Source organism: Grampus griseus (assembly GCF_964374135.1).
Source record: "Grampus griseus genome assembly, chromosome: 13".
Lineage (NCBI taxonomy): Eukaryota > Metazoa > Chordata > Mammalia > Artiodactyla > Delphinidae > Grampus > Grampus griseus.
The window spans coordinates 50,765,040-50,780,947 of record NC_139007.1 but is presented as its reverse complement, the minus strand read 5'-3'; the positions used below and the strand labels follow the sequence as shown (position 1 = coordinate 50,780,947).

At 31.7% G+C, this 15,908-nt stretch overlaps 1 protein-coding gene across 8 annotated transcripts in view; it reads left to right on the top strand.

Moving 5' to 3' along the window:
- The window catches only part of TRDN (triadin), a 373,155-nt gene that overhangs the window by 265,307 nt on the left and 91,940 nt on the right, over positions 1-15,908 (top strand). For 7 of the 8 annotated variants that reach the window (XM_082668827.1, XM_082668826.1, XM_082668823.1 and 4 more), the window contains 2 exons: positions 4,398-4,445; positions 10,579-10,611. In XM_082668827.1, coding sequence (XP_082524953.1) covers positions 4,398-4,445; positions 10,579-10,611 — 81 coding nt within the window. The remainder of the gene's footprint in view (positions 1-4,397; positions 4,446-10,578; positions 10,612-15,908) is intronic. The other variant, XM_082668824.1, reaches the window with a different exon arrangement.

The window sequence follows — 15,908 nt, the reverse complement described above, 5'->3', positions numbered from 1 at the left end:
GATATCACCTCATGCCTGTTAGAATGGCTATTATCAAAAAAGCAAGAAATAACAAGTGTTGGTGAGGATGTGGAGAAAGGGGAACCCTCATGCACTGCTGATGGGAATGTAACTGTGTAGCCACTATGGAAAACAGTATGAAGATTCCTCAAAAAATTGAAAACTAGTGCTACCTTATGATCCAGTTATCCCACTTCTGGGTATTTATACAAAGAATATGAAACACCAATTTGAAGATACATGCACCCCTATATTCATCACAGCATTATATACAATAACCGAGATGTGGAAACAACCTAAGTCCCCATCAACAGATGAGTGGATAAAGAAGATGTGGTATATACACACACACACACACACACACACACACACACACACACAATGGAATAATAGTCATAAAAAATGAAATCTGGCCATTTATGACAACATCAATGGATCTTGAGAGTATTAGGCTAAGTGAATTAAGTCAGACAAAGACAAGTATCTTATGATTTCACTCATATGTAGAATATAAAAAAACAAACAGAAAACCAGAATAAATGAACAAACCAAACCAAGCAAAACCCAACATGTAGATACAGAGATCAGAGTAGTGGAAAAGGGCAGGGGAGGGTGAAATGAATAAAAGAGATAGTGATGGATAGAAACTAAATTTTTGGTGGGGATCATACTGTAGTGTATATAGAAGTAGAAATATAATCTTGTACATATGGAACTTATATAACGTTATTAATCAATGTTACCTCAATAATATTATGGTAAGATATAAATACTAAAACCAATAATTTTAATTTGAGAAAGCATCTTTTTGGTATCCTTGTAATAAAAGTGAGATTGAAGTTTGGTATAAGCTGGAACTTTGCAGGTAAATTAAACAGCGATAAAGAAATTTAAAAAAAACCCTGGAATTATAGAAAACCAATTTATCTCCCTTACAGTTTATCTCAGGACTATCCATAATCCAGGCATCATTTTATAAGAATGTTAGCTACTTTGCTTCCTTAATATTAGTTGCGGTCACTGAAGGAGTGCAGCACAAATCTACATTTTTTTCTAAAATAAACACCTCCAAATGTAGAACAAATGGAATTTCTTATTTCCAGCATGAAAGGAGGTTTCAGGTACCCTATAGCATAGAAGGAGAATTTGATTAAGGTCTTCCTTTGATTACAGGCAATTAGAAAATCCACTTACTTAGATGAACTGTTTATTCCTAATACTCTCCATAGAATTAGGCTTGATGAATTTTATATCAGAATCAGAAATGAAAGGGTCATTTCACGTAAAATGTTTTCTTTTCTGTATAGATAATTGGTATTTTCAGTGACCTTTTCTGAATTAAAAAAAAAACTGGTTTAGGGGACTAGCCTCCTCTACTTAATATAAGTGCAAGGAGTTATTAACTCACCACTGGAAAAGAAAAACTTGGTCTTTGTTGTAGAAAAACTTGGTCTTTGTGTGTAAGTCACAATCCAATGTTTTCTGAAAAATATTTACTCTTCAGAAGATTAAAACAAAATAATTGAAAAATACATATTTCCTATACAATATTCATACTGAGTTTTCAGAATAAAAGAATTATGAATAAGGCTATATGCCCAGAGCTCTATTATAATTAAAAATTATCAGTGTTTGATTTTCACATTGATTTGAGAGAGAGCATTCATAGAGGAGACTAATGTACCACACACCTTACTAGCTCCTTAAAGTAATTATAATAAAGTCTAACTCTTTAGTTTGGAATTCAGGGGCTTATGCAATTGACCTAATCTATTTTTAGATTATTTCATATCTCTTCTATGGGAACCCTCTGCTCCAGCTATACTTGTTCACTTCCTCTAGGCACACACAAGGCTTTCCTGCTTCTTTACCTTTTTCGTGTTTCATTGGCTACACCTAATATCTCTCCTCTTTCAGGAAATATACTAATACCAAAACTGATCTCTCTAACTCAGAATATTTATTATCAAATCTCATTTTTCAATTAATACACTTAATCACCAAGCAAGTATATATCGATCACTTGCTAGGTCCGAAACAGTGCTAGGTGCTGTAAGAAATATAAGCAATCATCTCTGAATATCCCATGGGCCAAAGAAAAAATGACAGTGGAATTTTGTAAATATGTTGAATTAATCTGTGATGAAAATATCACACTGAAACTGGAGATGCTCCTAAACAGTGTTTACCTGAAATTTATACTCATTAAAAATATTCATGAGAAAAGAAGAAAGGCTGAAAAGCAAACATTTAGGAAGAAAATAATTTTTAATTTATGTTAAAACTTTCATGAAACCCAAAGAAAGAAGAAAGAGAAATAAAAAATGTAAATGCAGAAGCTAAAGAAATAGAAATTAAATAGTACAATAGAAAAAGCAATAAATCTAAATTAGATTCTCTATAAAAACTGAAAAAACTGATAGACCCTTATGTAAACTTATTAAGAAAAAAAGAGAAGACACAAAACATTAATATCAGAAAATTAAAAGGAATCATCATTACAGATTCTACAGATAATTAAAAAATAGAAGTATTTCCCAGTGAGTTTGAAAATTTTAATACAATTGACATTTTGAATCTTTAATTATATTTTTTCACCAAAGTAAAGTCTAGCCAGGTGGCTTCACTGGTGAATGTTTTTCAAACATTTAAGGAAAAATTAACACCAATCTTGTACCAAACCTTCCAGGAACAGAAAAAGAGGAAACATTTTATGGAGCTCATTTTATGGAGCTAGAATAACCTTGATACAAAAACCTAGCAAGGAACAAAAAAGAAAGGAAACATACAGGTTAACTTCTCTTGTGAACATAAGGGCACAGATATAAACAAAATATTAGCAGATCTAGTCTGATATTATATGAGAAAGACAAAATGGAACCAAGTTGGTTTTATTTCTAGATTGCAATTTCAAAATTCAATGTAATTAATCAGAATAATAGAATAAAGGGAAATTATACTTATCATAGAAGATGCATTTGATATATTTCAAATTATAGTAGAAAGAAACTTCCCTATTCTGATAAGATATATACAAAAACCATTAGCAAATATTATACTCAATGGAGAAAAATGGAAAGATTTCTCCCTGAGAATTGGAACAAGACAAGGATGTCTGCTATCAGCACTTCTGTTATGCATTGTACTGGATATTCTAACCAGTGCAATAAGGTGAGAAATAGAATTAATCAGTACAAGAATAAAAAAGTAAAAAATAAAACTATTCACAGGTGAAATTATCTGCTTGAAAAATTCAAAAGAATATACAGTTGAACTATTACAACTGAGTGAATTTAGCAAGTTTTATATAAAAAAGTCATTTTTTCCCTTACTCTGTCTCTAGTTCATGTCATTAACTTTTTGAAAAGATCATGATCATTTACTCTGTAGACACTTGATTTATGTAATTGTTTCTTCAGAATATTATTTAATATGTTCTCTATATCATATATTTGATTAACCTGAAAGCTTAATCTTTGGCTTAACTTGATTCCAGTTGGCTCCTTTGGCAAGAATACTTCAGAGGTGATACAGTTGTACTTCACACTGCATGTCATGAGGAAGCACAGAATGTCTGGATGTCCTATTGTGAATGAGTGGCTTTAAGTTTCCTCAGTGGGTTAAGCTGGTGACAATCACTTTTCTTCATTTCCAAGTTGCAGTTTTCCCCATGCAACTCTTGGGGGTGATACCTGGGTATGGCGGCAATATCCAGTTCCCCATTCATCCTTCATCTAATAGTTGCTAATGTCCTCTGAAGATCCTTACTTGAATCAGTTATTTCAGTACACTGATTTTGTATGAATCATTTCTATTTCTTGGATGTATAACAAGGTAAGCAGATAATACTCCACCGAGAGTAGTAAAATCTCAGTAGTTCATGGGAAACAGCACCTAAGTGATAATTCTTATTTCTTTTTTGGTTACTTGTGATTTGGAATGACTTCATTTAATATTTAAGCAAATCTCAAGCATGACTACACTGTCCTTTGAGTTGATTAAGCAACATTAAGCTTGAATTTAAGGAGCATCTAGTTGACATTTTCAAGTGGCTCCAGCAATTATCTGGAATGTAAGTCGATTAATCATAATCCTGTCAAGCAGAATTCTTCATAAAGCTTGTTTATCAAAGCAGAGTATAAAAGAATAAGATAGAAAACAGTGTGCAAAGACTAGTAAGAAGAGGGCAAGGGATTATTTTTTTCTCTAATTCTTTAAGAATAGATTTATAGTAGTAGGTTTCGGTTGGATTTTAAAGAAGTGAGAAATATTGAAAAAGCTTTAAAATAGGTTGTTTAGAAGAAAATTTTGGCATTGAATGAGTTACAAAATGCCTTTTTGAGCAGAAGCAGCATTTACATCTGGAATTTTATTTAAACCTTATCTCTGCTTTGCAGCTGTACCTGGAAAGAAGGAAGAGAAAACAACCAAGACAGTGGAGCAAGGTAAAAAAAAATGAAGGAGGTTGACATTATCTTTAGAAAGACAACAACATGAGGAGGAAAGCACTGGATTCAGACAGGCGGACGACAATAACCTTTAAATCGATTGCTCTCTTTCACTGTCCTTGCATGTTTTTCTGTGCCAGGGAGAATGTGAGGTGGCAATCTGGGTTTTTGTTCTTTTGTATAACTAAACTTTGAGTGTAAGTTCAGAACAGGAAAGCTTCACAGACTGCTTAATTACATCAAGAGAAATGCTGAAGATTGTTGGGAATAAGGAAATCTTCCAGGGCAATTGGTAGACATTTTTTTCTGTTTGATTTGTGGTTTTAACACCACCTGACTGATCATAATTTAAAGAATAGAGGTGACACAATTCTGTTTATGCAAAAACAATTTCTACTGCTTGAAAAGTAATATGTTAAAGCAAAAAACCAGCAATACAGGTAAATTACTTGCGTTTATATTACAACTTCAGCAGTTGATTCTCCCAAGAGGTCTAAAATTTCAGTGTTATAAACCATAATGCCATAAATAATGCATTTTCTTTTTTTAATGCAGCTATATAATAAGTATATCATTTTAGAATATGCTTGAGAAAAATGGTACAGCAGAGTAGAATAAAAGCGTTTGAAGTGATGTTGGGCCTTCTGTCAGAGCTCATAGTGCTAATAATTTTAATTTTTGTTCCCCCCACTCTTTGGCTTTTAATATATTATAATATTATAATATGTATTATTTATTATAATAAATAGATGAAATCGGAACTAGAAATAATTTTGTCAAGAATGAAATCAAAATCATTTCTCCTCTTAAATTTGAGACAAATTCCTAATATCAGAAATTAGATATTTTTACATATATATATCAAGAAAATCCTTCAAACCCTCACATTTCAGATTAGTAAACTAAGGTTAAAAAATTCATTAAGGATTTATTTCCTTTGGTTTTTCAAAAGAAAAATCACATTAAATCACACTGAATAAGTTTTCAAATTCATTTTGGCTTCTGTGGACTACCTGGACTTCTGGAATTCAATAAAATGTTTCTGTCAACTTCTTTTTGAGGTGGATACTTTAGTCTCTGAAATATAAAGTAGAGCTCTAGGAGCACAGATCCCAGTTTCAACTTGTTGACCTAAACAAGGTTCTGAGCCTAAATTTCTTCTCTAAAAAATAGAGTTAATTATACCTGACCTACCTGTCTGACAAGATGTGGAGTTCAAACAAGAAAACGTATGTAAAAGGATATGAAAAAATATAAACTCCTAGTTAAGTATATAGTATTTACTTAGGCATTTTTCCTTATAAAATCAGCTTCAATATAAATGAGAATCAAAACCTTTTGCTTTCATTAAGCTTCATAGTTTTTCTCCCCTCTAGTATACAGGCATTGGTTACTCATCTTACAGCATTTGCAGATTGTTTTTATAGCCACAGCAAATTAAGAGAAGACTGACTAGAATATAAAATGTCCACATTAGTAATAGTACCTAACATATAACTGATTAAGCTCAGATTGTTTATGTGTTCTTACCCTCATGTTGGTGTCAGTTTCATTAATTCTATAATGTTGCCTCAAATAGTTTTGAGACTGGAAATGGCTCTTAGGGATGTGAATTTACTCCTTCAGATTATTTTATAATTCATTCTTTTTAAATCATAAGAAATAAGGTATTTGGATAACTTGCATACTTTTGCGATGGTATATCTATGACTAATAATTTATATGAAAATATATATTTTGTGATTTTAATAAATCAAGGAATTTATGTGATAATAAATCAATTACATTCTACAGATTTCATCATAATATTCTAATATTTATACATAAGATGATGCTTTGACTATTGTGTATTTCTCTTCCTTATATAGTTTTTAGTTATTTTCAGAAGTATAAATAATCTAAAACTAGTTCATAATTCTTTGAAGTACAGTTAAATAGTTTATAAAGAGTTATTTTCATTTAAGGTTTAACTTATGGACTTGTACTAGGGAAAAACTATGACACTCATAATTCTTAATAGATTTCAAATACACTGTGTGATCTATATAAAACTGTGTACACTGAAACTCTGAACTTAGTCTGCATTATAATTGTACTTGGGAAACATCGATTAAGCTAAACTTTATGGAAAATTCATATAGTGAAAGGTGAAATAAATGTTATGTTTATGTAATTTAGTGAACTAGACCTCATATCGTTTAAGAATTAGAAATTTAGTTAATCTAACCTCTGCAAAAGTCCAAAAAAGTATCTCTATTTTATCTTTAATTCATGATGGATCATGTGGTTTTTAGTTATTCTTCTCATAAAGATCTTAAATTGGCTAGACCAGAATTTTGAGTATTAAGAAACTCTTTATAAATTTTCCCACACTAAAGCCACACACACACACACACCCCCACACACACCACAGACACCATTAACGATTTCTCTTGTTTAGAAAGCAGTTACCTAGAAGCATCAGGAGACACAAATATTTTCCACAATACATGTTGCTCTCCTTATAGTGAGAGCCAAGGAATGCCAAAGATAAAACATCACAACACGTGCTACTGTATGAAGATTTGTCTTTATATATTTGTATATTATATCTAGAAAGAGTACATCACATTTAATTAAGCTTGGTTTATTTATTGTTTGATATTTAATTTCTCATTTTTAGTGTACTTTTTCCTCAGTATTACTTTTCAAAATTGACCTGTCCCCCTAAATCCAATTTCCCTCTCTCTTTTTCAATCTTGTTTTCTCTCAGAAGAAAATTTTTCATAGTATTTGCTTTTTACTAGCCAGAGGATCAAAGCAGTCACTCTAGGGAAGTGACTTCTTACTTACTGTGGCAGGGAAGGAGACCAGTCAAGACAACTAACTTTAATGATATGAGTTGTAGATTGGAGTCCCAGCATCTCCTTGTTTCTAATATTTTTCCTTCAAAGTGATTTCAATCTAACAATGAAACGGTGAAGAAAATAGTAATAAATCAAATCATTCGCATATCATCTTTCTTTTTCTTTCATTCACACCTGTGCATGATATTACTTAAAGCTTTCTTTAAGAGTTTGTTCTAAGGGCCTGTAACAGTGCTGGCATGTAGGAAGTGTTCAAAAAATACTTGTGGGTTGAATGAAAACATAGAGGAATTGTTGAAGAAAAGAATACTAGGTGATCCAGATATCGATGATCTGCGCCTCTAAGTACTGTACAATTAAGATATTTTAGTAAATCAAATGTGATTTCTGATAGCAAAGATTGCCAGATATTTCAGAAACCAGGATAAGTGATTAAATCATCTAACTACTCTCATTTTAAAGTAAAAAAAGTAGAGCAATTAATAATTAAATATGCATTATTCATTAATTATATCATTATTATGATCTTTGTAGATGGTACTCTTACATAACAGAACAGCATGTGGTGAACCATCATATGGATAAAGACATCGAATAAATTAAATTTAGCAATTGCACCTTCTATATTGTAAATTTAAAAAAATCTTAAAATGAGAGAAAATTTAATAATTGCCCAATTAGGCCAATGTATGTCTAAATATAGAAACATAAGGGCTTATCCTCACTTTTCTTGGTTTTACATTATAGAACTGAATTAGATGATCTTCTATTCCTTTGAATCATAAAAAATTTATGTTCAACAAAGTTTTTAAGTAGTGTGTCCCTTATATCAGAATATAAAGGCTCTTCCTGCTATAGGAGAAGGCTGGTCTAGAAAGACTTTTATTTCTAGGATTCTAAGACTCAAATGTTAAGGGAAAACACACTTTATAAACTTGGATATTTTAGTATCCCAAAATTAAACTGAAAATTTCATTACAGAAACATTAGTTATAGTCTTCCATCCTCTTAACAATTAAAAATCACTTCAAAATCCACTTAAGTACAAACATGACAAAAATATTCATGAAAAATGATTAAATAGAATTTGAGTACCTATTAACCACCAAGAATAAATTTGAACACAATTAGTAATCATTTTATTAAGGGTAAAATTGGAGCATATGGATCATAAATGTATCAAATGCAGTTCATTTCCTGTAATAAAACTTATATTTTGCTTTAAATTAAGAAATCTTTTTAAATTCACAAGTGCCGTAATTTGTGTCCACTTGAAGACTTTCTGTTTTTCTTTGCCTTTGTTGCTATTTTGTAAACAATGGTACCCTACATAATTGTATTAGTGTTTTAAATTGTCACAACAAGTGAAACCCAACTGATATTACATGGTTTGTGTGTTTGTCATTGTCCTCAGACACTTTTCAGATTCTTCTATTCTTTGTACATGTACTGGTCTATTTAGAATCTGCGATGTGTATTTATTGTAGATTGATCCCATACTTTCAAGTGAATATTAATAATATCTAAAAGTAATGATTTCTCTGAGAGAAACGTATTTATTTAAATAATAAATGTTTATACTTCATGATGTGTCAACACTATAAAAAAAGAGAGAAACAATTTTACATTTAAGATCAATGTAGTAAAACTAAAGGTGTAGTTGATACATATTGTATTTAATTATTTGCTTAATATGTGACTATAAAATAACCTATTTGCACATGTGGACTAAGTCATGCTGTTGACCCTCAATAAATGTTAAAGTATAATAACAATAGTATTGATTCCTGTGAATTCCAAACTTTTGACAATAGTTTGTGCTCTGGTTGTTTAATATTTATTGAGCGCCCACAACAGACTAGGCGCTGGGAATGGGTGTGAGGAGTATCAAGTGGGCTTTGGAGAGAAGATGGTCTACATACAGAGCTCATGCAACGCTTGTAAATATGAGTGTACTCTGCTTGCTTACATATTTTATATATTTTCAAGAGAACTTTTTGCAATTTTCCACTATCTCACTTGCTCACATAACACATTTCACTACTACTTCTTACTTTTATTTCATTTAATACTTTTAGAATGTTCTCATAATCATACGATCTCTTGTATGGAAATTTCTTTCTAGTCCCTTCTTTTTCACCATGTTCCTCCCCATTCCTTTCATCACTTTAATAAATAGACAGGTATAAATCCTACCTATCACAGCTGATTCACAACACACTCAAAAAGTTTGTATTGTTGCATTGATCTCCTACAGGGTACCACCTCCTGCCGTGCAACATTTGGTTCATGTGATTCATTTATTGGTAGGAATGTCATTGAATGCTAAAGAGAATTTCAGCCCGGTAAAGGAGCAATGTGTGCCAGTGAGGTTGGCAAGATTTGGAGGCAATGCTAAAAGATGCATTCATGCTGTACCTTTCCCTCAGAAATTAATGGTTCTTGTATTAATGATCCATTTTCTCTAATAAACTAATGTGTAACTTAATCACTCTTATTTTATGCAGGATATACTATAGGCAAGCACAAGTCACACAGAGAGATAATTGTAATGCCCACATTCCAGTTTCCGTCATGCATAATTCTGCTTTTCAGTCATGAAACTGAACCACTCCTCTGCTTAATGTGACCTCTGTGCCTATCTTTTTCTTTCCTTTCCTTAGAGACTGTGGCCATTTCATGGAGAAGAACAGTAAAACTATAACATTACCCCAGGAACCTCCCCCTGCGTTTCATACTGGGGTCACTACTTTTACCACCAGGTTACCTTTTAAACTCTGGAGTCAGAGGAACTGGCTGTTAGATGAGCTAAATTAAGTTACCTGACGTTGCCAGAACACGCAATTTACATAGGGGTAGTGTGTCACTCCTACTCTGTTTATATTCTATCCCTTCCATGATTCATCAAAGTAATTTCTTAATAGCAATTGTATCCATCTTTTAGGTTCTTAAAAGCAACAAACTTTTTACATCATGCATGTGCTCTTGCTTCATCTATCTTATAATTCTAAACTTTGTCTTGATATAATGTCCAACAATCTTTATGTAAACTAATGGAATGCAGTTATAAACCATTTCCTAAAGCCCAAATTGTAAATATGAAGAAAAGTTGTCATATGATTTCTGAATTTAATGACAATGCGCTTCAGATAAAGTGTATTTTTGATCATTGTCTACATCTTAATATTAGATTGATGGTTCTTTAAGAAATCCTTAAATCTGCGAAAGACCATTTTCATCCTCTTTATAATGAAAACTCTTACAAACCTTATTTTTCCTCATAGAGAATTTTCATCACCAAAACCAGGATTTGGCAAGTAAGAACTATTTTAATTACTCAGTATAGATATTTGAAGATTACAATTTTGTTCCCCAGAGAGAAAAATTGACTTTTGTTTTTTCCTTTGACACTCTATGCTAGATTATATAAAAGACTGCAGAAATGCATAGTAGTGTTTACCACATAACACACCAAGAAAACACCTCCTTGCAAGTTCAAGGACATTAAACTGCTAATTATGTCTCTTTTTTCTATTAATATTTACTTTCACTCCTGCTTTTATTCTGAAACCACATATGGGTTTCTTCTCTTTTTTCCCTTAGGGATTTTTAATAGAAAGTATATTATAAGCTGCTCTGTTACAAAGCTAAGTGGCCAGAACAAAGATTGTTTTGGGAGAATTTTTTTATCCCTTTTTTACTGACTTTTTTCTTTCATTTATAAATTGATTTTCTGCTAAAGGCCTATTTAGGGGGAAAAAAAAGAGTTGGAATACAATACACACTATCTTGAATAAAATTGCTTAAAATCAATTGCCATGTCATATCCTGGAACAAATCAATGGAGTTTAAGCTACAGTCTCTAAAAATCAAATTGCAGATATTATCTTAAATCATTAGCCCTACATAAAAATGCATTGTTACTTTCTTCTAATTGTAAATTAAAGTACACATTATAGGTCAAATAATTTCAGGAATAAACATGAAAAAATTTTTCATCATTCTACATAAAATTTACTTGCACCTTATTGATTATTACTGCCCCAGTTTTTCATAGAATGATGATGTATTATATGCTAAATAAAAAGCAATTCTTAAAACCTGAAAATTCAATTCAGATACTCCTTTGGAATTATGAAATGACAAAATATAAGTTAGAAAATTTCTTCATCATTTTGACTTGCAAATTTTGGGTTTTATTTCACTTGATTTTTATATAAGAAAGAGATACTAGGTCAGATAACTCATAAAGAGCATCTGTAGTCTCGTTAAAAGTCTTGGCAATAAAAATCATGGTCAACAATTCTTAGCTTGGAGTTAGCACTTGTATTGCTGGTCCTTGAAAAGAAATAACTGATAAAAACTGATAATGATTAGAAGTATTAATCTGCTTGAATAATATAGTACAGTTATCTGAAAATAAAACTTAAGGCTTGGTCTATCTCTTCCAGTAATTTATTCTGTGCCATTAGGGTATTTACTTTTTTCATAAATCTCCTTTTGTAAGCCAAGATTATTTTACTAAGCATTCTCTACAGAACTTTCCAGTCCTAATATTGTCTAATTCTTATTTGTAAGAAATGTCTCCCTTGCCTGAGACGTTTCCAACTTTGACCCAAATGCTGAAGAATAAACTTACTTTTCTGATTGCAAGTACAATCTGTACCAAAGTATAAATAGAAATGTCAGATTCAGATTCTAAAATGAAAATATTTCTAAGTATTATATAAATCTACTAAATAGAATTGTAATATTTGAAGTATTTACTTCACTTGAATTTCAATATATACACTTAAATTATACTTAAGTTTCAAAAAGTACATTGCTGGAGCAAAGCATACTATTGAATATCCAATGAAATGACATGAAGGTTCTCTAAATATTAATTTAGCTACAAGGATCACTAATAATGGAACACAAGATGCAGAAATTATGCCCATGACACACATGTACAAAAGAATTTATAAAAAATGAAACAGAAGAATATATTGTCTCAGGAGACAGGAGAATGTGGATAACAAACTGTGGTTGAATTATGGTTTCAGTTTTGGCATATTTCCAAACAAAATAACAATGACTTTCTAAGTATTGTCAGTCAGTTCAGTATATATAATATTCTCTTAAGAGCAAAAGTTTAATTTCATTGACACAATGACTGAAAAAAATGTTTGGACTAAGGATCTTTAAAGACTCCTTATCATTGGAAGGATATAAATTCAAATTCTCTAGCAGGGTACTGCTGGTTTCTTTATCACCATCCCTCACTGTGACTTTCCAGCCTTGGCTCACATACTTCTCCCCGACTTTGTACATCCAGTGAGGCAGCCACATGAACTTTCACACTCCATTTTTCCTTATGTTGTTCCTTATGTTGGAGATGTCTTTCCAATTCTTCTTTGATGACAAATTTTATATCCAGTTTCAGGACTGATCACAGGTGCCAGTACCTCTGTGAGGTCTTTTCTTATTGCATCAGGTAGTTTGTCAGTCCTTCTGCTATGAGCTCAGAGCCCTGTGTATGTGTCTCTATCATTGTACTTAATCTGTCTACGTGGATGCCTTTCAGCATAGACTGAACTCCATGAAACCATCTTTTCTTTTTTTTTCCTCAGCTCTGAGCCCAAAAGAGACATTGAATAAATATTTATTGAATGAATCAAGTTTACCTTTTCAAAATACAAAAAAAATGTATTCTTCTTCTGACATATTGCTCCCAAGTGAAGAAACTTAAATAGACGTGGGGTTCTTGTTCTGCAGGGGGATCACTTTGTCACACTGCTAAGCACTGTAGGAAGGACAGTTTCTAGTTTGTTAAAATGGCATTGGCTTTTGCTTTTACTCTAACCAAAGCCTCTTTGAGAGTCTCAGACCTCAACTTTCTTTTATATGCACATATCCATCACAAAGTTTAAAGTGCTGTTAAAGATTTCAAAAAATTTCATTGAAGTCTAATATATTAGTAAATCAAATTAAATAGTGTATATAAAGAATTATATACCATGACCAAGTAGGATTCATTCTAGGTAAGCAAAACTGGTTTAACATTTGAAAATAAATTGATGTAATTCATTACATCAACCAGATAAACAAGAACCAAAATCATCTCAATAGATACAGAAAATCATTTGACAAAATCCAACATCCATGTATGATAAAAACTCTCAGCAAACTAGGAACAGAGAGAAACTTCCTCAACTTGATAAAGAACATCTGCAATAAAACCTACTGCTAACATCATACTTAATGATGAGGCACTAGAAAATTTCCCACTAAGATAAAAAACAAGGCAAGGATGTCCCCTCTCAGCACACTTATTCAACATTGTACTGGAAGTACTAGTTAATGAAGTAAGACAAGAAAAGGAAAGAAAAGACATACCAGTTGGGAAGAAAGAAATAAAACTGTCTTGAATGATATGATCATCTATTTAGAAAATTCTAAAGAATCAATAAAAATCTCATAGAAATAATCAGTGATTATAGCAAGGTTGCAGGACACAAGGTTAATCTGCAAAAGTCAGTTGTTCTCCTATGTACCAGCAATGAAAAATTGGAATGAACAAAATAAAAAATGCAAGACCATTTACATTAGTGCCAAAAAAAGGAAAGACTTAGATATAAATCTAAGAATAATCTATTCTATATTCATGGGTAGGCAGACTCAAAATTGTTAAGATGTAAGTTCTTTACAAAGTTATCTATAGATTCAATGCAATCATGATAAAAATTCCAATGGATATTGACAAACAGATATTATGAATATCAACAAACTGATCCTAAAGTTTATACGGAAAAATAAAAGGCCCAGAATAGCCAAGACAACATTAAAGGAGAAGAACAAAGTCTGAGGACTGACACCCAAGACTTATTATAAAGCTACATTAGTCATCACACTGTGATGTTGGTGAAAGAATCAACAAATAGATCAATGGAACAAAATGAAGAGCCCAGAAATAGATCCACAAAAACAGTCAACTGATCTTTGACAAAGGAGCAAAAGCAATTCAATGGAGAAAGGATAGTCTTCTCAGCAAATGGTACTAGGACACTCACAAGCAAAAAGAAAAAAAAAGAATCTAGATGCGAATCCTACATCCTTTTCAAAATATTAATTCAAAGTGGATCATAGACCTAAATGTAAAACATAAAACTATAAAACTCCTAGAAGAAAACATAAGAGAAAATCTAGTTTATCTTTGGAGATTACTCTTTAGATACAACACCAAAGACACAACCCTTAAATGAAAAGTTGATATGTTGGGCTCTTTTAAAATTAAAAACTTCTGCAAAATATACTGTCAAGAATATTTAAAGACAAAACACAGAATAAGAGAAAATATTTGTAAAATACATATCTGATAAAGGACTGTTATCCAAAATACACAAAGAACTCTTAAAACTCAACAATAGGAAAATGAACAAATCATTTTAAAAATTGGCAAAAGGTCTGAACAGATACCTCACCAAAGAAGATATACAGGTGGGAAATAAGCATATGAAAAAATGCTCAACATCATACATCATTAGGAAATTGCAAATTAAAACAATGAGATACCACTACACACCTATTAGAATGGCTCAAATCCAAAACACTGAAACATCAAATGTTGGGGAGGACGTGGAGAAACAAGAACTCTCACGCTTTGCTGGAGGGAATGCAAAATGGTACAGCCACTTTGGAAGATTGTTTAGTGGTTTCTTATGAAACTAAATGTACTCTTATCATACGATCCTGCAGTCATACTCTTTGGTATTTATCCACATGAGTTGAAAACTAATGTACACAAATATTCCAGCTTTAATCATGGTTGCTAAACTTGAAACCAACAAATATTTCTTCAATAGGTGAATGGATAAATAAATTCTGGTATGTCCATACAAAAGAATTTTCTCCAGTGATAAAAAGCCATGAGCTATCAAGCCATTAAGGAACATTAATTTCTATTTCTAAGTGAAAGAAGCCAATCTGAAAAGTTTACATATTATATAACTCCAACTACATGACTCTTTGGAAAAGGCAAAACTATGGAGATAGTAAAAATTTCAGTGGTAGCCAGGGGTTTGGGGGGAGGGAGGAATGAATAGGTAGTGCACAGGGAATTCTTAGGGCAGTGAAGCTATTTTATATCCTACTATAATGGTATATGTATGTCATTATACATTTGTCAAAATCCACAGAATGAACAAAACTAAGAATGAACCCTAATGTAAACTGTGGATTTTGGTTGATAATGATGTATCAATATTGGTTCATCAACTGTAACAGACATACAACATTAATTAGGGATTTGATGATGGAGAAGGTGGGGTGTATTAGGGGAAGACATATGTGGGAACCCTCCGAACTTTCCATTCAATTTACTATAAACCTTAATCTACTCTAAAAATTATTATAGTTCATTAATTTTAAAAAATGGTATGGAAATCTTAAATTAGTCTTTAACATATGAATATCAGGGTGAAACAAACATCCCATTCATAGCAAGATTTTATGTAAAAGTGTCTAACCATACAAAACAACACTTCATCATTATATGTAAATACAGGAATGACCACGACCTAGCTTTGCCTGCCCTCAAGGAAATTACAGTCTTGTTAAAAAGATTTTTTTCTTG